General features: G+C 38.2%; 2 protein-coding genes across 2 annotated transcripts; one reads left to right on the top strand and one right to left on the bottom strand.

The window, feature by feature from the left end:
- Positions 1 to 4,383: 4,383 nt before the first annotated feature.
- On the top strand, positions 4,384 to 11,049 carry LOC115688139 (granule-bound starch synthase 2, chloroplastic/amyloplastic). Its single transcript, XM_030613878.2, has 8 exons — positions 4,384 to 5,090; positions 6,394 to 6,952; positions 7,348 to 7,412; positions 7,806 to 7,883; positions 7,975 to 8,085; positions 8,569 to 8,613; positions 8,852 to 9,025; positions 9,805 to 11,049. Exons 1-8 carry the CDS (start codon positions 4,707 to 4,709, stop codon positions 10,759 to 10,761), a joined length of 2,373 nt encoding a protein of 790 aa, XP_030469738.1. The 5' UTR covers positions 4,384 to 4,706; the 3' UTR covers positions 10,762 to 11,049.
- A 9,394-nt stretch (positions 11,050 to 20,443) lies between these two features.
- LOC130134654 (uncharacterized) lies at positions 20,444 to 22,468 on the bottom strand. Its single transcript, XM_056313063.1, has one exon. It carries the CDS (start codon positions 22,466 to 22,468, stop codon positions 20,444 to 20,446), a length of 2,025 nt encoding a protein of 674 aa, XP_056169038.1.
- Positions 22,469 to 22,483: the final 15 nt, after the last annotated feature.

Genomic DNA, 22,483 nt, shown 5'->3' with positions numbered 1-22,483 from the left:
CAACTAGGGATAAGTATAACTAGGGGTGATCGGTTCCTGGTTCGGCCCAATGAAACCGGTCTCTCAGGATTTAGTTCACATTTTATTAATTTATGTTAATAAAGTTCACTTAGGGTTTAGTTCACATTTTACTAGTTTTTGTCAATGAATTTATGTCATTGAAGTTCACTATTAGGGTTTAATTCACATTTTACTAATTTTTTTGAAGGGAAAAAAAAGTATATTAATCGATTCGGTTCGGTCGATCCGGTTCCCCATTGGAACCGGAAATAGAACTGCCCGAACATCGGTTCCACTTTTACGAACCGGGAATCGGACCGACACTCTTGGGAACCGGATCCAATCGGTCGATTTGGTCCGGTCCGGACAGTTCCCGGTATGGGCGGTCCGTTTTACACACTTCTAAGTATAACCTTCTTAGAAATTAACAACAAAAGAAAAAACAACGGTGGAAATTAGTATATGCAACACCAGTGGGCTGAGGTCCAATGAGAATCCCCATATGTTGAAAACACAATTTTTTGGCATTGATTTTGTGGCTCACGCGATATAACAAGTCAATCTAATGTTTGCATGAGATTGATATGCTACCCAATCAATAGAAGAGGGTGTTGGTTGCCACCACCTTCGTGGTCAAGGTGGCAGCTTGGCTACTACGATAACCAAAGTCGCGCCTCAATTTCCAACGCAACGCTCATCTCCCTAAATATTATATAAGCTCTTTCAATGTCTTTGTAGCAAAAAGAATAATGCAGAACTGCTCCCCAAGGGAAAATTGTCTAAAAAATCCAAAATCTATTATACTACGGTCAATCATAAATATTTCAATTGTGTCAATTTAATCTCGAACCTTTTGATAATTTGTCAATTTAGTCATAAACCTTTTAATTGATCAATTTTGTTCTAGACCTTCTAACGATTTGCTAATTTAGTCCTTCTAGCCAATGTTGGTTGAAAATTGCTCACGTGGCGATTTAGTCAGCACTGATCGTCCTACGAGGCATGACTGACGTTAATGAGGATAATTTTATGAATTTTTTCTTTTTCTTTTCTTTTTTCTTTTCCCCTTCGTCCCTCTGTTGGCCGTCACTGGGCCTCGTTGATGGTTGACAGGGGTTGTCGGCCTCAAACGAGGACAGTCCTTGGGCGAGGGACGCCCATGCCTAGGCTGGCGAGGGCCACCTAAGGCTGATGAGGGTGGCCCTCTCCTGAGACCGACGGACAAGGCCCAACAATGGCTATCGGAGAGAAAAAGGACAAGAAAAATAAAATAAAATTAAAAAAAAGTTCATAAAATTAAAAAAAATTACAAAAATTATCCACGTTAGTCCCGATCGTGCCATGTGGGGCAGCCAACGCTAACTAGATCGCCATGTCGGTAATTTCCTAAATTGGCAAATCGTTAGAAGGTTTATGACTAAATTGACAAATCATCACAATGTTTATGACTAAATTGGTACCATTGAAAGATTTAAGACTGAATTGGCCGCTATATAATAGGTTTATGACTTTTTGGACAATTTTTCCGATCTACTAAGAGAAGGAGAAAGGGGTTATCAAGATTGGGAATAGACAGTATAAAGGGAAATCAACTCAAATTTATTCTTTAATACTTAAGTGAGGGGAGAAGAACATTAGAAGTGCCAAAACTTGTGTATGGCGCTCAATTTAGTGCCAAAAGTTTTCGCCGGCTCACTTAAGTGCCAAATCGGAGGAAAAACGATCACTTAAGTGTCAACGGCGAGAAATTCCGGCCAAATTAATACGTGACTTTTATAATTAAAATTTTAATCTAAATTGGATTTAAAAAAAATCAGTCTATGTGGCATTTTCATGTGTATATTTCGATTTTTAAAATATTTTTTTTCTGATTTTTTATTCTTTTTTTTCCTTCTTTTCTTTTTTTCTTTTATTTCTTCTTCTTCTACCTTTGGGTGGTGGCCGGTGTCCGGTCACTGGCCAAAGGTAGAAGAAGAATAAAGAAAAGAAAAAAAATAAAAGAAGGAAAAAAGAAAGAAAAGGAAAAAGAATAAAATTATTTAAAATAAAATTAAACCTAAATAGGGTGAATAAGCTAAACTACGTCGTTTTGAAGTATATATGTTGACTAAATCTCCAGCGAGCCACATCGGCTTCAGAAATTAATAAAAAAATACAATATCGGATTTTCCGGCTAAACTGACCGGAGTTGGCACTTAAGTGATCATTTTTTAGAAAGTTTGGCACTTAAGTAATTTACCGGAAACTTTTGGCACTTAAGTAAGTGGCGTACACAAGTTTTTGCACTTGTAGTGTTGTTATCCCCTTAAGTGAGTGTGGCAAAAAGCTAACGATTTCATGCAATGTTTCCTATTTATATTAATTCAAATCATTCGGCAGCCTAGTCGAAGAATATAGATTTCCGAGTTGGTTCCCCAGACATATAAATACCAGCTAGTTCATCTAGAGATCCAACTCATGAGTGGATCTTTTGCAAGGCTATTGACATTTGCATCTGAACCCTTTGCGTCAGGAGAGACTCAAGAGAGAGTGAGAGAGAGAGAGAGAAAGATTGAGCGACGCCATTAAAGAGACTAGGGAGGGAGAGGCCAGATCTAAGATGAGAGAGTCGAGTAGCAAGAGAGGCTAAATCTAAGAGACAGAGTGAGTGCAAAATGAGAAGGCGCATCTTAAAAATAGAGAAAGTTAAAGAGAGATTTAGAGTTTAGTTTTAAATCGGTTCAAAACTAGTTCTACCCAAGAATCGGCCTTGAGGCAGATTCAAAACCAGTTCTACTCACAAGGCCAGTCTCAAGTAGAACCGACATGTTTAAGGCTGGGAATTGACCCAATCTAGGCTGGTGCTCAAACTTTTTATTCGAGAATCTCGATCCCAGTGTGAATTGGCTAGGTAAGACCGGTAGGGTTCGATTCCCAAATGGAATCGACTCGGTTGCTCACCCCTAGTCTTGATGGGAATGCTGAGCTCACTTTCACCAAAATGCATTCATGCAGCCGGTTCGATAAGCAATTCCAAGTAATTACATGCACTTGCCCTAATCCATGTTCCTCTAAAGCAAGGCTCCTTGGCACCAGCCTAATCCCCAAACTTTTACAAATTCGCTAACGTGAACTGCCACATAAGCGTTTATTAGGTCAAAATAATGAGGTGGATCGCCACATCTTTTTTCCAATTCAACAACTCTTTTTCCTTTCTTTTGGGCCAAAAAAATGGGAACGAGATATGACGTGGAAGCCATACGCAAACCACGTGGACACCAGTATGGCAAATCTAATGTCAAGTTAATAGAAATTATGGTCTTGTCAGCTAGCGGTGTTAGAATTTTTAATTGAAAGACTACATTGAGAGGATTTTTATAAATTTAAGGATTAAATTGAATAAAAAAAAATCAAGGACCACATTGATTATCGAAAGAAAGTTCAGGGGTTACCGGGTCAATATTGTTAAAACCTACCAATAACAATCAAAATTCCATATTTCGCAAGATCTTAATCATGTCAAGCGATCAATTTTCGATTACCATCGAATAACTTCCTATTTATTTCAAGATTTAATATTTTTTAGAACTTGATAGAGTCACACTTCAAATTTAGCGCATAATCTTTTGGATTAATACTACAAAAATTCTAAACGAGTATATCGGTATCTCAAATTAATTTTTGTATCATAAAAAAAATCCTTAAATTTTGCACGATTTTGTCAGTTTGAGATTTCTCTATAACATAAAAATTAATTTGAGGTAAATGTGACGTGGATGTACCAATATGAAAACATTTGTGATATTCCGTTTCCGAAAACACTTCTTTTCCTCGCTGCGCTACACCCATCGTTGGTTTTCCTTCTTCGAAACAAGCTGGGGAACAAAAGTGAAGGTTATAGTTCTTTTTTTGGCCTTTTAAGACGCAACTTTTACGTGTGAAATAACTTTTGTGTTGACGTAATTTCGATAGTTCATAAAAATGAATAATCCAAAAAAGGAAAAAGCTTAAGTTATATGTTTTAAACCTTTTTAATGAAGTATATAACCAGATTACAAAAATAAAGCGAAAAGTGCAACTTAAGACTCTCGCACATGCAAGTTCGAATATCGTTCTTTGAAAATATTTAATCAATAAAATCGTATTTGACACATAAGTGACGACATTTCAAGTTTTGCCTTCATTTCCTTAATTTTGATCGAAAAGATTCCAGAAGGATTGATCGCGACTTGACCCGTGATAAGAGGAGGCACAAAACACATTTTAAACGTAGAAAATCTTTCTCGAGGCTAAAATTCAGTCGTCGGAAAAACATGAGAAACGAGATTGACTTGGACGCAGGCGAAGGGATTAGTGTCGGCGGAGCCGGAAATGCAAACGACCAAAACAAAAGCAAAAACGAAAGAAGAAAGGACGGACGATGATACGTGGTCGGCTGATATGAGCCCAAGAACCAACGCCGGTGACGATCTCCTTCCTGTTCCAAAACTGTCGGCTAATCTGAACCTCACAGTATTTACTCCACGATTTCAATACCAGCATCGGCCATGGGCCCCGCTCCAGCGACCTCCAGCATCCACCGTCGATCTTTCTCTCTCTTCGTTTGCTCCGCCGTGGTCTCCCCGACATCTTCACTCCTCCTTCCTCCGTAGCCACCCTCTTGTTACCGTCTCCGGAGCGCCTGAACCGCCGGTTAGTTTCTCTAGGGAATTTCGTCCAACACCCGGATGGCGTCTCTTGGGTCTCTGCAGTTCCTCATCGAGCCCAGGGCAGAGAGCTCGCTGCTTCATTACTGTACCAATCGGCGCCAACCCAGATTGGGTTCGTTCGGCTCTCGGCCGAGGAAGTCGCCGGTTCTGCTTCGTTTGAGGGGCTTAGCTTGTGGGTGGTCGGGGTTGCGAGCTGCTGAAGATGGCTCGCTCAAGTGTTCATTTTGCTGTGGCAGGATGTTAGGTTTGCATGACAGGGGCCGGTTCTTGAGTGTGAGAGCGGCTGCGAGGGGGCCTGCGGAAGGCGATGGCGTTGATAATGTAGAAACTGAGGACAAGCTCGAGGCCACCATTGAGAAGAGCAAGAGGGTTCTTGCAATGCAGAGAGACCTGCTCAATCAGGTAATTTGTTCGATAGGAAACTTTCGCTCTGTTCCAGTTTCTACTTCTTCTCGGAAGACGGTTAACATTTTACGGTTTGGTTGGCATTCGTCTTAAATTCCACTGATTAAAAGTCAGCTTTGTGAAGTTTTCAAACTCTAAAACGTAAAGTGAATCCGGAAAGTGCAGTTATTTTCAATACAAAGAAGAAGAAGAAAGGAGCGACCCATTGGTACTTTTCCTTTAATTTTATGCTGAAATTATGTTTAAGTTTCGAGTTAAATTGTAGGGCCTACTCAATTATTCTCACTGTTAAAAAGCACCTAAAATTTAAACCAATCCAGGTCTAGCAAATTCAACGATTTAGCTTCAGATACGCAGAATTTGATGACACGATATGGTCCTTGCTTTCTAGGATGCAAAGTCGCATAATTTGTACCGTGCTTTTCCATCCATTTTTGAAGCTATGATCTCATCTGCATAATAGGCTTGTTTGCTTCATTTTCAAGCAGTATCATTGTTCCGTTGTGCTACAATTTTAGTTTGATGGCTAAGCGCATCTGGGGTATCATTGAAAAGATTTTCCTTATTTATATGCAGCAGTCATTTTCTTGGACTGATGTAGTCTAAATGTAGGCTTGCTTCATTGAGAGAATCTCTCAGGTCTAGTTCTTACACCAGACTAGCAGATTTCTATGCACTGTGCAAATCTTAGCTTATCCAGCTGGCATGCAGAAATTTGCTAGTTTGGCGTTCAATCACAGCTGATTTCTTATATAATGAGTGCCTCCAGAAATTTGTTGAATGGAATCTCTTTCAACGAGTGTAGCGGAAAGATAATGATTGCCACCATTTCCTACTTTTTAAGAAAATGGTAACGGTTGTTTACATCTGCTATCTTTCGAACCTTGAAGGGCATGTATTTTCATCTTTTTGTATTTTTCCTACTCCTATGAACCCATCAATGACGACTATATACTAAAGGAACAATTGAGTGTTTCTGGTCTTTTGCTGGATCTTCCAAAATTATTCATCAACTACTTAATTCTGACAACTAGAAGATGCATCCCTTTTCCTTTTAAACATATTATCTTGTCTGTTCTCTGTTACGAATTGATTTTACGAAAGGAGTGAGGGATCAATCTGGTGTTGTTCCACCTTAATTAGATGTAAGTGGATTTCTTTTTTGGTGATAACAAAATCTTGATGCTTCAGATGGGTGATATTATAATAGAGTTGATCTTTCTTCAAGGTATTTATGTAACTTTTCCAATTTTCTTCTTGTTATCTGAAATTTTGTTTTTCACTTTGTTGTCATCTGAAGATTGCTGAGAGAAGAAAATTGGTTTCTACTATAAAGAACAGCACGATTAGTGCAACAGAGGCTGAAACTGCATATGAAGATGGGATGAACAGTTCTTCACATCAGGATGTTGCTTCAACTTCTAGCAACTATACTACTTTTGAAGATAATGTTCTTGGAGAAACAAATGGGCAAAGTTTTCCAGGGAGCCCACCGCATTCGACAATGGGGGTACCAGAAAGAGTACTAACTGAACAACTTGATAAAGCAGAGAGAAAACTTGGACGTCAGTTTTCTTCTGAGGCGACACCTTCCAGTGGTGATTCTGCAGAACATTTGAACAACATCAGTTCAGATTCAGTTCGGTCCAGAGAGATACCATCATTTCTTTCAAGTACCTTGGAGGTTGAATCTTTAGAAGTGGAACAGGATGAAAGTTTGGAGGAATCAAGCCTTCAGGATGTTGATAATGAGACAGCAGATCCAGTCTCTGAGGACATGGAACCCCCTCCTTTGGCTGGACCAAATGTCATGAATGTTATATTGGTTGCTGCAGAATGTGCTCCATGGTCTAAAACAGGTACTCTTAGAGTGGAGACTATTAATGGTATCAAGTAGCAAAAGTAAATTACTGGAGCATTGCAAATTTGTATTTCAGTCTAGGTTAGTAGAATGTAGTCAGTTGCCACAGTAGATCGTGTGATTTGATAAATTCCATGGCTTCCCAAGATTTATGAGCTAACTGTATGCATGGAATATTGGGTTGACATGTAAATTCTGAATCGATTAGTTCAAAAAGCTCCTCCCGAGCTTTCTCTCCTCTAAAAGCTGGTTTTCAGTGTCAATTATTGCAGAGAACTTTGGGGTGTCTGTAGCTATATAATGAATTAGTGCAATCGATATCATGCTTATTGCATGTTTTTTCGTGTTTATTTAATGCTAAAGTTTGATTAACATGTCAAGAGTATTTTGTAGGTGGGCTTGGAGATGTGGCTGGATCTTTACCAAAAGCTTTGGCTCGTCGGGGGCATAGAGTTATGGTAATGTCAATACCCTATTCCTCCCATGTCTTTGAAATAGTTGATAACTAGGAGAAAACTGTTTTGGGTAACTTACTGGGAATAGGTGCAGCATTCTTTGTTAAGTAGCTGTTGCAGATCATAGTTGTATGTGCATAAAACTTCTCTACATATTCATCTTTTTAATAGCGTATGAAATGAACTGCCAACATTTCTCAGTGGCTTCTTTTTTCCCCCTGACTAAAGAGAGGAGACATGAGTTGCAAACGATTGTTCGTGTTGGACATAAACTGAAAATTCATCCGGCTACTATTTTGAGATTTATTCCATGTTTACTGGAACTTTGTAGCATCTCAGATAATCTAAAATAAATCAAACCATAGTCACACTTCCTTTTTTTTATTTATTAAATAGGTTGTGGCACCTCGATATGGCAACTATGCTGAAACCCAACAAATAGGCGAGAGGAGAATGTACAAGGTTGATGGCCAGGTTTGCACAGCTTCAGAATATTAGCTGATATGAGTTTTATTTCTTTTGTACTGTGGGCTTTTACACTTTTAATGCTCCACGTAATTTACAGGATCATGAGGTAACATATTTCCAGGCCTACATAGATGGTGTGGATTTTGTTTTCATCGACAGCCCTGTGTTTCGTCATATTGAGAACAACATCTATGGAGGGAACCGAGCGGTCAGTTCTTTTTCTTATTTCACTAGAAGTAGAAGAACATGTCTTTGCAGATGGACATACATATGTTTTGTATGATCATTTAACCTTACCATGCTTATAACACTGACTACCAAATTAGCACCTCTATTTTGTGTTCCCAGGGATTTATCACCCTGGGTTCTTTTGTAGTGATACTAAATTGAGTACTCACAGGCTATGATTTTCCCTTCTTAATGTGCAGATTTTTCAATAAGATTACTCATTAAGCATTTCAATCATGTCTTACCATTATCAATTGATTCCTTATGGTCTGATAGCTTGGTGAATGGTTCTGACTGTCCTTTTGGCATAATGCATAACCTCTTATGGATTTCTTTCCCATTATGTCTGCGGTAGTTCTTGATCATTAGATGCTGACAGTGAAACAAAAGTAGCTGAGAAATCATCTTCAATCATTGCTTTGCTGCACTAGTGATCTGATATGCTGTAGCTTTGACGGTGCAGGACATTTTGAAAAGAATGGTGCTGTTTTGCAAAGCAGCTGTTGAGGTATGATTATTTGTAGAATCCAGTCTTGTTTCTACATGATGCCTGTTGATCATGTTGGTTTGGCTCCCAATAGTCAAGAAGCAGCTCAAGTTTCATGTCATGTGCCAATTAAGGTGTCAAAACACATTATTATCGTATATGGTGATCTAAAGTAATAGTCCATATGAGCAGATAAAGTGGCTTTTTTTTTTCCACTAGCGCACTTGACACCTTATCAACACTTGTCGGTGCGTTGCAGGTCCCCTGGCATGTCCCCTGTGGTGGTATCTGCTATGGTGATGGGAATTTGGTTTTCATGGCAAATGATTGGCATACTGCGTTGTTGCCAGTATACCTCAAGGCTTATTACAGGGACAATGGTTTGATGTCATTTACAAGGTCAATCCTAGTGATCCACAACATAGCTCACCAGGTAGCTTCTTGAAGCTTGTCTGTCTTCAAGTTCATGATTGTTGTACTTTGAACTCTTAATGTCTGATGTGTTATCACCTTGTCTTGTATACTAGTACTACAGTAGCTCTCTATTTGCAAATTGATTGAGACAGTAGCTTTCCGTTCGGGTTCTAAGATAGGACATAGCATGTGTATACAAATTGTATGAATAAAAATCAGTTGCTGTTTGCGAGCGCAAGTGAGTGAATAATTCACTTTGAGGTTTGAGCCCATAGGTTCCCTACCTGTGTGGTACCATGATCCTTGAGATCCTCAACAAAAGAACATTAATTTGTTTTGTGTTGCCTGTGCAATGAAAATGTAGTGGAGGCTTGAGCATCCCATGTGGACAGTGAAGTCTTTTGGTAGGCAAAGTAGTCAACCCGAGCTTAGATGGGGATCAGGAAACATGGTCATAGATTTGAAGGCCTACTTGCAATAACTGCTTTGAAGTCATGCATATCCTACACTGCCAGGTTCATTCATGTGTCACATAGAGCAGGTTTGCATGTTCAGGGGTTTACTCAGGTATTCAATGAGTTTCCAGTACCTTTTTGACAAAAAGAATCGGCATCTAAAGATTGCAGTGTTATTCATAGGTGATGAAGATGAGTGCTTTCTTCTATTTGTATTGCTTTAATTTACACGACCTAGATATTTAGCAATCGGGTATTAGTATATTGATTGGTTGATGAGAACTTCTGGTGTTCTATTCCTGATAACGAAAATGTGATCCTTAATACAATGGTGTTTCTCTAGGGACGGGGACCAATGGATGATTTCTCCTATGTGGGTGTTCCGCCACACTATATCGACCTTTTTAAAATGTATGACCCTGTCGGAGGGGACCACTTTAATATATTTGCTGCAGGTCTAAAAACAGCAGATCGTGTAGTAACTGTGAGTCGTGGATATTCTTGGGAACTCAAAACTTCTGAAGGCGGTTGGGGTTTGCACAACATCATCAATGAGATGGACTGGAAACTGAGAGGTATTGTCAATGGGATCGATACAAAAGAGTGGAGTCCACAATACGATGTTCACCTAACATCAGATGGTTATACTAACTATTCCTTGGAAAATCTCCAAACTGGGAAGGCCCAGTGTAAGGAAGCATTACAGAAGGAGCTCGGTTTGCCTGTCCGTCCCGATGTTCCTGTGCTTGGTTTCATTGGGAGGTTGGATCACCAGAAAGGTGTTGATCTAATAGCCGAGGCTGTACCATGGCTGATGGGTCAGGACGTGCAGCTAGTCATGTTGGGAACGGGAAGGCAAGATCTTGAACAGATGCTTCGGCAGTTTGAAGGACAACACCGTGATAAAATCAGGGGCTGGGTTGGGTTTTCGGTGAAAATGGCTCACAGGATAACTGCCAGTTCGGACATTCTACTTATGCCATCGAGATTTGAGCCTTGCGGGCTCAACCAACTTTATGCCATGAGCTATGGGACAGTACCGGTCGTACATGCTGTGGGTGGACTGAGAGATACGGTTCAGCCGTTTGATCCCTTCAACAATACGGGGCTTGGGTGGACGTTTGATAGTGCAGAAGCAAATAAGCTGATAAATGCGCTGGGTTACTGCTTCTTGACCTATAGGCAGTACAAGGAGAGCTGGGAAGGAATCCAGAGAAGAGGGATGACACAGGACCTCAGTTGGGACAATGCGGCTCGGAATTACGAGGAGGTCCTTGTTGCTGCAAAGTATCAGTGGTGAGTCTTTCAGGTGTTTTAAGTACATAGCTCAACTTATATGGCCTGTTCTTGAGCTTGGCCTGTACATGCTGGAATGAACATCTATCGCATGCAAAATCCATGGGGCTCTCTCTTGTTTCAGGCGAATGATGCTAGTTCATGTCTTTCTCAGTTGTCGTCCTCCTACATTTGAGAGTTTTTGGGCCAATTTCTATTTGCGCTAGCCGTATGCTCGGTAAATACTAGTAGGCCAGTGGACCATTTGGAATCTACTGTTGTATAAATCCATGAACGCATCAGTGTTTTTTTTCCTCGGCTGAATAATCGTCGGTTGTAAAGACATCATACGCCAACGGAAAGAAAGAAGCAGCAAAATCTGAGGGATAAATGAGAAAACGAAGGAGAAAATTCTTGTAAAACCGAATGCTATGAACCTATGTGATCTAATCTCTCTTTTGGGTCATCTATTTCTGGCTGATGTTATTACTACAAGTTATGCCAGGTAAACCGAAAAAACAAGGTCCGTCACAACGACGCCTCTGTTGAGTCCACAACCTTTGAAGGTAGTTTTCCGTCCGAAGTTAGGTTTAGGGCGTGCTTATTTTGTAAAAAATAAATAATTTAGAAAATATTTCTTAAAAATGATTAATTGTATTGCTTTAAAAAAATGAATAAATGAAAACAAATTTCATTGTCAACGAAAATATTTAAATATAAATTGTTGTTGACAATAAAGATATTTCAAGATATACAAGCAATCATTTTTAGAAAAATAATTTTCAATCGTTCATTTTTCGGGAAACAAGCGAGCTTAATATGAAAGTAAAAATAATTATAGAGCAATTCCTAAAATTTATCAAGATCCATAAAAAAAACGACTTTCTTTTTGTACATTTTAGTTTTAAAACTTGCAACTTGATACATTTGAGTCTTTTCGTTAACCTCTTTAGATTTTACTTTTTGTTCAAAAACCTTGTTAGTTTAAGTGGATGGAAAATGCCAAGCAATTGTGCTACTATCTTTCCAATCATAAGTGGTCATTAACAACCAAAAAATGCCACGTAAATTTTCTTTTTTCTAAAACCTAAAGGAATTACTAAAATGGATAGCAGTAAGAAATTTTATAATTTAAATGCACGTATTAAAGGTTGATATGATTCAAGTGCATTTTCTTGAAAATTTTTAGGATTCCATTGTAATTGTCCATGCAAAAGCATGTCTCCACTTAGGTCAAGTTTTTAGGTATCTGTTGACATTTTTGCCGACGCATCACATAAAGGTAAAAAAAAACTTAAGAATAGGGATTCCTGATTGTGATGGGACCCATTTCTTACCAAAAAAATTAATTTAGCATTTAAATTATAAAAATCATATCATTTATGTGTCATTCGCACTTTCGTTTCAAAAAGTCAAAAGTTGACTTTAGAGTTGATTTTTCGATCAAACTTTGGCTCAAAAGTCAACCTTCGATCAAATTTGGTTTTTTGCATAAAAAACACCTAAATAGCGTCAATTTCATTTTTGCACTTTCAATTTAAAAAAAAATCGAAGATTGACCAATTAATTGACTTTTAAGTGATAAATCACCAAAGAGTTGACTTTTGGTCAATAATTTTCCCAAAAATATTAAAAAAATGAAAACCCCTAAATCAACTCCTAATTACTTTAATTTGACTTTAGCATCATCAATTTACAAAAATCGATTAAGAACCGACTTTTCCTCAATTTGTGAACATCGTTTCGAAATCAATCAAAAACAAAATTACTTCGTTTCTAATTATTTTTTTTTATGATAGTTTCCTTCATGAAATTTGATTAGGAGATCAATATTCGATTCCAAGCCAAAGGTGAAAACCTCAATTTGAGCCCCAATTAGTGGTTTCGATTGGTTCTTCATGAATTGCATAATTAAACCACAAATGAATCTGTTTTCTCAGATGCAACTCAAATCCAATATTAATTTTGACAAATTTACACAAATTTGATTCAATTTGACTAATTTGGTTAATCAAAGACTTACAAAGTAAAGTTAACTTGATCCAATTGATGCAATTCAACTTGACCCATTCAAATCTAGGGGTTAATTTGATTGATTGAGGTTCAATTTGACGATTTTTTTTTTGGTCGAAAGGTTCAATTTGATGATTAAATTTCAATGTCCTTTTGGAGTTTAATTCGAGTCATCATGTGAAGGTCAATTTGTGTACATTGGAGCATTTTAAGACTATTCAATTGAATCAATTGAGTGCTTTTCAAATCAATTGGTTTTCATTGAAATCAATTTTAATAAATTGGGAACAAAAATAGCATCAATTGAATAAAGACCCCCAATTTGTGTGAGGCAAGTCAATTGAGATGACATTCACATTACCCATGATGTAATTGGAGCATATTAATTCAATTGAGATGTTAATAATGAGATCAATTGAGTTGAATTATTGAATTTGAGTTGTATTCTTCTAATTTGACTCATTTCTTTGATAACTGATAAAAAAAATTTACAATTAGGTCCTGGAATTCCAAGTATAGAGCAAATTGGACTAAATTGCACATAATTTTTTGCTAGAGAATCGGTTGAACCGGTCCAAACCGACTTGAACCGGTTAGACCGGCGAGAGTGGAAACTTGGCGATGAATAGCTATTTCCAGCCATCCCCGGCCATATCAAGCCTTGGCCAGCCAGCCTTTTCCATGTGCAAATTTGGACCAATGAGGAGCATTGATTAATCATTAAAGAAGTAATCTCCATTCATTATCATCTAATCATGGCCACCCATCTTAACTTGTCACCAATCCTTATGACAAAAAATGAGCGAATAAGGAGTTTGCTTAATGGGAAAGCAAACAATTGGAGCTCTGTGATCTAAATTTCAAACTTGGCATGATAAGGATTTTTACCTCCAAAACTTTAGGATTGGCCTCTTTTAGATAAAAACCCTCTCTCTCTTTCATACTCTCTCGGCGGTGTGACCTCGACCAGCTAGCCGCTGACCTTTGTCCAATGAGCCACTACCTCACCGGCGTTCCTCAGGGGTCCTCCTAGTCGGTTGCAAGTGCAGCCACACTGGAGCATCACCGGACGGCCACCGATAGGGCCGACTTTCCTCTTGGTCTTCAACCGTGCTCCACGCCGGTACCAAGCCCAGTGACTTCAAGCTTTGAAACCGGTTGTCCGATAGCGTTCCTCCAACTCTCGATCCTTGCGACCAGCCTCCTTGAATGTTCCTTGAAGTTGCAGTGACTGGAGCTCAAACAGCAGCCGAAACCTTCTCATTTTGTTTATTTTCCTTGATTGATCATCCGAATTCAATTGATTCTGACTTTCATCTTTACTCTATTTGTTCAGACCTTGGTGAGCTATTTCCGGTCATTTTGTGAAGTTCATTTGGTGGTTGAATAGCTCAATTGAGCTAAGCAAGTGTATCAACCAAGGTATGTAACACTTAAGCTTAGTCTATGATTGTCGAGGTTCGATCGGCCAAGTAATTGTGGAGTAATGATGACCATTGTTGATGTTGTGGTTGCTGTTGTAGGCCTTAGAATAATGATTTAATAGCATGTGTTGTGTAGAAATTGATTAATATTGCTTGTTGATTGATTGATGATTGTTTGAAATCGTAGTTCATGGAGTCAGTTAACTTCGATTGATGATTTGAGCTAGGAAATGTCGAAATCTTGAAAAGTGCTCAACTAGAGAATTAAAATAAACATCCTGAGCTTCGATTGACAGATCGCACGTCGAAAATGAAAATCATTTTCTAAGTGAAAACACTCTCGTGATCTGAATATAAAATTTGGAACTACTGATTTAGAATCTGTGATAACATGTTGATGACCGACCTTTGCTTGTTCCCCGATTTTTATGATTTTTTGTGTTAAAAATATTGACATGTGCTCTTCTTGAAAGTTGTGAGTACGATTTTGATTTTTCTAATAATATCAATTACATTAAAATTGAAACTCGTTTGGTTGTTCAAAGTTCTGACCAATGTGCTGATTGGTCTCTGCACTCAGATTTGAATGTCCAAACGTATTTTGCAATTTTGGTGAAATTGAGACCCTTTTTTTTTCTTGCAAAAAATCAAAACTAAAAAGTTGTTCATTGGGTTCTTAATTAGTCGGATAAGATCAGTGTGGCTTTGAAAACTGTTCTCAAGTGAGTCCTGGGTGAAAATTGAATTACTCAGAAAACTCATGGGGTATTGTTAAAAGGACACGTTTTCCTAACTCTTTGTATAATTTGACGCATTTTTGACTTAGTTTGCTATTTTCCCACTATTTTCAAATCACAAGTTAAAATAGGGTCGAATTTTAATGTCAAGTTTGAATTGCAATTTTCAGGTTTTTCGGTTTAGAACGTTCAAGGGGTCTAAATTAACTTTGAAGTGCACATCTTGAGCTCTCTAATGACACTTGAACATGTTAATTGGAATTTTTTCGGTAGGTTGACTGGGTCTAAACAGAATCAATTTGAAATCTGAACTATAATTGAATAAGTGACCCTTCAATGGTTCACTTCCCTTTGCGTGATTGATTGAGAATGAAAGCCATTTGGCCTAAATGCATGTTTACTTTGATGCTTATGCATGCATTTTGTGGGATGAATGGATAGATGCGATGCATGCTTGGCTAGTGACCAATTGGAGTCACTTAGAACCGGATTTAGAGGTTAGTCAACATTGACCATCATCATGGGAATACAAATGGTGGTCAATTATCGTTAACTATTAATCCATTAATTGTAGTCATTTAAGGGGTTTAGGATGTTTGAAGCGCGTGAATTCTAAAGGCCATCCTCGAGGCCACTCTTTGATCTATTTGTTTGAACTTTGTTCAATGTATTGATTGCTTGAGTGTACATTGTGTAAACAAATGTAATGAATGTTGAAAACCGACACCATCGACGATGGCCATGCGAGGCGGTTCATGGAGGAGGCGGCCAAGGCTCACAAAGACGATGGCAAAAGACCGACGTCCTATTTAGTCTCAAACTTGTAACAGATAGTTCAATTCATCTAATAAACAAGATTGGCCTAAAATTTTAAGTAAAATTGATTTAGTTAAAAAGATCACCAAAAAATTAAAAAAGAATCAATTATAATTTTTTAGCATAGCTTAGGCTACACATTCAATAATGAATAAGGGGAGTTAGGGGCGCTAGTGACTTTTCTTCTTTAGCATAGCTTAGGCTACACATTCGTCCAAAGACCATTTTAATTTTAAATTATTTTTTTATTTCAGCTAAATATTCCGGCCGGTCAAGGGTGAGGTGACCCTTGCCTAAGAGAGTCACGACCTTCGCCTGGGTAAGGCTGCTCTCGCCTCGGCGAGGCGACCCTTGCCCATATCTAGTGAGGGTAGCCACAGGCGAGGGCGGCCTCGCCAGATTGGGTGAGGGCGACCCTCGCTCAGCCCTCTCCGGGCGTCGCTAGTGGTCGGTCATTGGTTGCTGGCAAAGAAGAAAGAAAAAATAATAAAAAGGAAAAAAAAAGAAAAAAGAAAAGAAAGAAAAAAGGAAAAAAAATAAAACAATTGAAAAATTTTTAAAAAAAGGATAAAAGACGAAAATGCCTTTAATCATCTAGAAAGTCAAGCCTTTTTTTAAAACCGACATAGATTTTTCAAGCTCTTATTTTAAAAAATGAGAAAACTTGAGGTCATTATTTGGAATTTCCCCTTATTCTTCGTTTGTGCAACAGCTCTCTTAAATATCTTTCAATTCCAAAGTTGATAGGAAAAGGAGAGATAATTGCAACTATTTTGGGAGGTGGCCTGTTTGCACTGTCAGCCCATGTTCCATTTGTGATTCAGTACCGTATAATCAAACAAGTGGTCATGGTTATTTTGTTTGGATCACCTGGTATATGCAATTTTCACTTTGTTTTTGTTGTTTTTGAAGTAATCATGGGGTTCTTTAGACAAGTGGTCTCATTTTTTCCCCAAACTTGCCAAAAAGAGGTGAACTGAATTCCCAAGAGCCATCATCTCTTTTGGTTAATTAGAGAGACAAAGAAGTATCATCCAAAAAAATTAATAGTGATTTCAAAAACTTCATCTTGCTATCATGTATTTTTTTTTATCAAATAAAACGATGGAGCTTAGTTTAATGCGATTGGATATCAAGGCCAGTCAAGGACTTGGTTGTTTGCGCTAAGGTTTTAGTTAGGTACTGATGTTAGAATCGGACAATTGAGAGCTTTTATAAAAAAGAAGACTGGTAAGATGATTGAGCATTTGCAGACTTACAATAGCATGGAGTTTTGTTCGGAGCTACTAAATGAATGCTACATGAAGGAGAGTATAGTGAGACACCACATTAATGGCAATGAACTATATAATAAGTTGCAGAGTTGATTAGCAGTACATTATTAAAAATGCCTCATAAAATTCTTTCTAGTGATGGCATGGTAGGAAATTCCTGGCAATGCAGTTAGTAACGGTAAGCTAGATCCCTTTCGACTCTGATTGAGTGTTGAAGCCCAAAGAAGTGTGGTGGGTAAAGTTGCAGATTTTTTGTTTTTATAATATTTGATACTCATGCTATGTTTTAGTGTGTTATGATAGGCTCGATGGAAGGGTAAGAAAATGCATATTTCTAAGCTACGTACAAGTTGAGCGGGGTTATCGGTTGTAGCACTTAGAATTAAATTTACCCATTATTTGCAAAGAAGTTACATTCGACGAGTCTTCAATACTTTTGAGTAGGAGTGATTGTGGCAAAGTTTATAAAAAATTTGGATAGTTTTTAGCTCAAAGTGGGGTTGCAACCAAAAACTCATGATGTAGAGTTTATTTGCTTGGTAATTGACACAGACGGCGACGCTCTACCTGTAGAGCCAATAGAGATTAGAGCTGCTAAGTTTGACAAGATCGGAGTTTGATGTTTTGATGGCTATTGATATAATGGTGGTTGTGTCCGCAAATTCTTGTGTGGCGGTTAATGTTGCAGATAGAGTTGATGTCTTGATAAAGTCCATGATTATGGTGAAATTCAAGTGTATCTTGGACTTAGAAGATCTCTATGGCAGTTGAGCCCATGAGGGCCATGGGAGAGTAATAGTTATTAGGTTCCAGCGAGGAGATTATAACTTGACTTAAACATTGAGCAAATATAGAGACTGTTAAATTATATATTGAATTTGAGCCATTGAATGAAACCTGATCTAATAGTGCGCAATGCGACCTGATGCGCAAGTCTCGTACGTAACATGCCAAAAGAGTCCAAGACTAAGGGCGCGTTTGGTAACGCTTCTGTTTCTCTATTTTTCTATTCTTCTGTTCCCTGGAACAAAAAAAGAACAGAAATCCGTTTGGTAACGCATTTTATTTTTCTATTTCCTGGAATATAAAAGTAGCCAAGAAATAGATTTGGAGCAGAAATAAGAAGTAGAAAAAATCTACTTTTTTGTTCCCAGAAATAGAAATAGAAATAGAAATAGAAAGGTCCGGTCCTCAAGCCGCGACATCAGCTCCTCCTCCATCCTTCGTCGTCTGCAAACCGTCTCAAAGCATCGGTTCGGTCCATTCTCGACGGAAATAATAAAAAAATTAAAAAAATTAATTAAATTATAAAAAATTCCAAAAATTCCAAAAATTCATAAAAATCAGAAAAATTCTCAGAAAATCCATAAATCAGAAAAACTCAGAAAACCCATAAAAATTTGCAAAATAACGAAATTGAAAAAATTAAAAAAAATTAATAAAAAGCTTTCTGGAAAATAAAAAGAGACAAATTTCGGGAAAGTAAAAAGTTTTAATAAACTTTTCCCCAAAAAAAATCAAAAATAAAAAATTCACATAATGGCTTAGAATAAATTAAAAAATTCCGAAAATTCATAAAAATTAGAAAAATTTCAGAAAAATCCCATAAAAAATTAGAAAATTAAAAAATTGCCAAAATTCATATAAATCAGAAAAATTCTCAGAAAATCCATAAAAATCAGAAAAACTCAGAAAACCCTTACATATTTGCAAAATTCCGAAATTGTAAAAATTAAAAAAATTTCATAAAAAAATTTCGGAAAAATAAAAAGAAACAGATTTAGGGAAAGTAAAAAATTTTAATAAATTTTACCCCAAAAAAATAGAAAAAAATTCACATAATGGCTTAGAATACCTGTGGCCACCCACTTTGAGTGAAATTTAAATTTTTGAGGTGCCCAAGTGGTATTTTTGAATATTCCTTAGTTTAGGGATTAAAAGGGGTTTTAAACCCCTAAAAAGGATTAGACACACCAATAAACCATGCTTATTGATTTTTTTCACTTATAACTTGTTCTTATAGTTAAATAAAAGATATAGATTTGAATGCAAAAAATTGGGAATAGAAATTTTGTGCAGTTACCAAACGCATTTCTGTTCTTTTTCTATTCCAGGAACAAAAATTTTGTGCAGTTACCAAACGCATTATTTTGCTCAGAAACTGTTCCAGGAAATAGAAATAGAAAAAATAATTTCTAAAAAAAAATTGTTCCCAGAAATAGAAACGTTACCAAACGCGCCCTAAGAATGATCATGGGCTTTGGTCGTTTAATTTAGAAGTCAGCCACAAGATTTCCTAATTTAGTTGGAAATATATTTTTATATTCAATCTTGGGCTTTGGTCTTCATGTCGCTGGCTAGGAAGTACGGACACTCTCTGGGGGTTTCCGTGTCGTGTTGGACACGTGTCGGACACTGACACTCTTCCGACACTCTTTTATTTATTTATTTATGGATTTGAATCAAATTAATTTGACTGAAATAATCATAAAAATGATCATTTTTTTATGTATATATAAAAATATAAATTAAATATATAACGTGTCCCAACGTGTCGGATTTCTCTATTTTTTGAAAAATGACGTGTCGGCAAATTGTGTCGTGTTGTGTTGTGTCGTGTCGCGTGTCAGTGCTACTTAAGTCGCTGGTAGTGGTGTGCCTTGCGTGTGCAATAGTTAGGCCCTAAAGGTACGGCTTATTCGTGAACTACACCTTGAATCAATTTGAGGGCGTTGAAGGGGTAAGATTTTGTGTAGTACTTTGTGAGATCGGGAGAGATTATTTTGCAAGTAATTGTGACGGCCAAATATCGTGTGAGCTATTGGGTAAAGTTTAGGAATTGGGAAATACTGAAAGCATTTGGGTTGACTTGAGGGTAGTTATAATTTTCATCGTATCGCTTGATTTATGGTGGAATTATGTGCTACTCTCTTCGTGGAGTAGACCGCGTAGACCGAATAACGTAAATTCAACGTCCGATTTATTTCCTTTTTTGTGTTTATTTTATTGTTCGATTGTGTATTTTTCGACACATCTTGCTCTTATAGTAAATTCAGCTTAGTCATAATACGTCTTTATAAGACGAGGTGACCAACATTCAATAATTTCTTACTTAAAAATGTTACTTTATATTAACGTACAACATTAAACTTGCGATCCAAATTTTAAATCAGATCGGATGTAATTTGTGCGAGCTTCTCTCATTTGGTTCACAGAAGTGTACGAAATTGAACAGCTGGAGTTTACAGGGAAGGACACTTCTTTTTATGTTTTTTTTCAGGAAGGACGATGTGCAGTCAGAGCAAATCAGCAGCACGCTTATTAGTACAAGAAGAAGCTAAACAAATGAGTAAAAAAGGTGTGGTGAGATCCCCCAGCAATTAGATTTTCAATGGAATTTGCGGGTAGGAGCCCTCATCCTTTGCCGACTCGGCAACTTACCCTCATTTTCTTCCAATCAATCGGCCTTCCCATGGAGACCGGGGTTCTCGCAAATGTCGATAGAAGCCAAGCTGTGCCATCAATAGCCAAACCAAGGTGACAAGTTCTCCTCCTTTACTCAGTTGTTGAGCATAATTGTAAGGTCGGCAATGGATCGCCGCATACCCCAGCAATTCCACCCACACTTCACTCATGATCTTCCACCTCTTTTCCTCCTCAATACTCTGCAATACCCTAGCGAGAGCACACGCATCCGTAAGCACAGATTCGATTACCATTCCTTTCTCTTCATATAATCTCTGTTCTGCATCAAAAGGGAGGAGACTTTGGCACGCACTTTCCTTCGTTATCTTCGTTTTGCTCCCATCAGAGAGATTTTTGCTGATGAAGTTGTCCATCTCATCACGAGTGTACTGGAACCTTATTTCGCCATACCCACCCACTGCAGACATCAAATCAGGTTGTTTGATCATAAGATGAACCATATAATCCGACAAGACCTTACTGTTTCCACGATCAATGTTACAGTTGGTACTTTCATCAGTGTCAGTATTGTAACAGAGCTCGGTGGCAACGTGCCACAGTAAAAGGCTCTCATCATAATCAACGTCACTGACGAATGGAAGCAAGTTTGTGCAATCTTGCTGTGTTTCAGAATGCTCCAGAGCCCATTGACCTCGAGCAGCACATAGGTACTTCCAGCCTTCAAAACTATTTAAAGCCAACGACTTCCGTATCAGCTCCTTAATTATCAGTTCACCTAATTCGTCGCTGTATGGTTTTCGGTGTCCAGACTTCAACTCATCAAACAATTCCTTGAGAGAGATGCAATCTAGGAGTTTCTCAATCCATTTTGGCCACCTTCTCAGCTGAGAATCTATCAAATTGTACTGGAAGATTGATCTAGACCACCTAGCATGTAGTATATGCAATGCAAATGGTGACCTTTCGGATTTGAATTTGAGGAGGAACTTCATGAAGGTGCTTCCTATAGGATGTTTTTCAAATCTCCCTATATGTGCAATTGTCCAGTCAGAGCAAATGAGCCTACCAAGAGCTACAAATTCCAGGCCAACAGCTCCAAGGAGCAAGGTGTATGTAATCCGTACATCATATTCGTGAAAACCATGCTTGTTCAGGACATAGAAAAGTGCAAAAGCAGTAACGACGGAACCAATTGAGATAGCTCGGAAAAGGTACCCTGTTGGACAGTGAACCAGGGCAGCCTTGGTATAAAGAACATCATAAAAGAAGTTGAGCTCAGCCTCAATAACCCGAAAAGCATCCGCTGCGGTTATCATCCTGAAAAAATCGATGCTACTGTCCATTTGACCGAAGAAGGGGAGTTCCACAAGGATGCCTTTGAAGGTTGTGAAGTAAAAAAATGCGTATCTTATCACTTCTCTGTCCTCCAAATCGGTTTTATTTTGCTCTCCAGCATCTCGGGATTCGATATTGAGCAACCGCATAACATCAATAGATGGGAGCAGGGAACCACGGAATTTACTGAAGCTGGCAAGATACAGAGCACGTGTTCGCTCTATATATTTTATGGTTCCTCCAATAAACACGAGGATGGTGGGGACAATTAGCTTGTTGCTGGGGAGGGATTGGTAAAGCACATAGCATGCGGTGCCTAGCTGGAATAAGAGATTAAGCAAGTGCCTCCGCCACAGCTCATTATCCTCGAGCGCAAAAGCGGTTATGGTGTCGGATCCTCCGAGGTGTAGCAGCAGAAATGGAGCCCAAAATGCCAAAAGGTCGCCATATGCATCGGCCTTGGAATCTGAAGTACCACCAATGATTTGGACTTTGGCAATGAGTCCAAAGGCATAGACAGCGACTGAGTCGGCAACCAAGTAAGCTGACCACATTAGAGTCGCGAACCACCAGTTTGACCACCTCTTTCGCATGGGTGCAAAAAAGATGAGAAAGACTTGCAGAGATAGGCTTGTAAGGATAGCCCCTCGGAGATTGAGTTTCATCCATAAATTCTTGGCCTCTGCAATAATTTTCGTATTTCCCATTCGATCCTCACTCTC

The sequence above is a fragment of the Syzygium oleosum genome, unplaced genomic scaffold, assembly GCF_021117445.2.
Source record: "Syzygium oleosum isolate NSW1041296 unplaced genomic scaffold, Sole_v2.1 Sole_v2.07, whole genome shotgun sequence".
NCBI lineage: Eukaryota > Viridiplantae > Streptophyta > Magnoliopsida > Myrtales > Myrtaceae > Syzygium > Syzygium oleosum.
The sequence above is the reverse complement of the archived record's forward strand: the minus strand, read 5'-3'. Positions and strand labels throughout refer to the sequence as shown.

Bases quoted from the DNA above. Each gene is read 5' to 3' on its own strand.
- LOC115688139 (XM_030613878.2), top strand. From the start codon at position 4,707: ATGGCGTCTCTTGGGTCTCTGCAGTTCCTCATCGAGCCCAGGGCAGAG. The intron at 7,413-7,805 runs GTAATGTCAATA...TTTATTAAATAG, and splicing joins GTCGGGGGCATAGAGTTATG to GTTGTGGCACCTCGATATGG. The intron at 7,884-7,974 runs GTTTGCACAGCT...CGTAATTTACAG, and splicing joins TGTACAAGGTTGATGGCCAG to GATCATGAGGTAACATATTT.
- LOC130134654 (XM_056313063.1), bottom strand. From the start codon at position 22,468: ATGGGAAATACGAAAATTATTGCAGAGGCCAAGAATTTATGGATGAAA.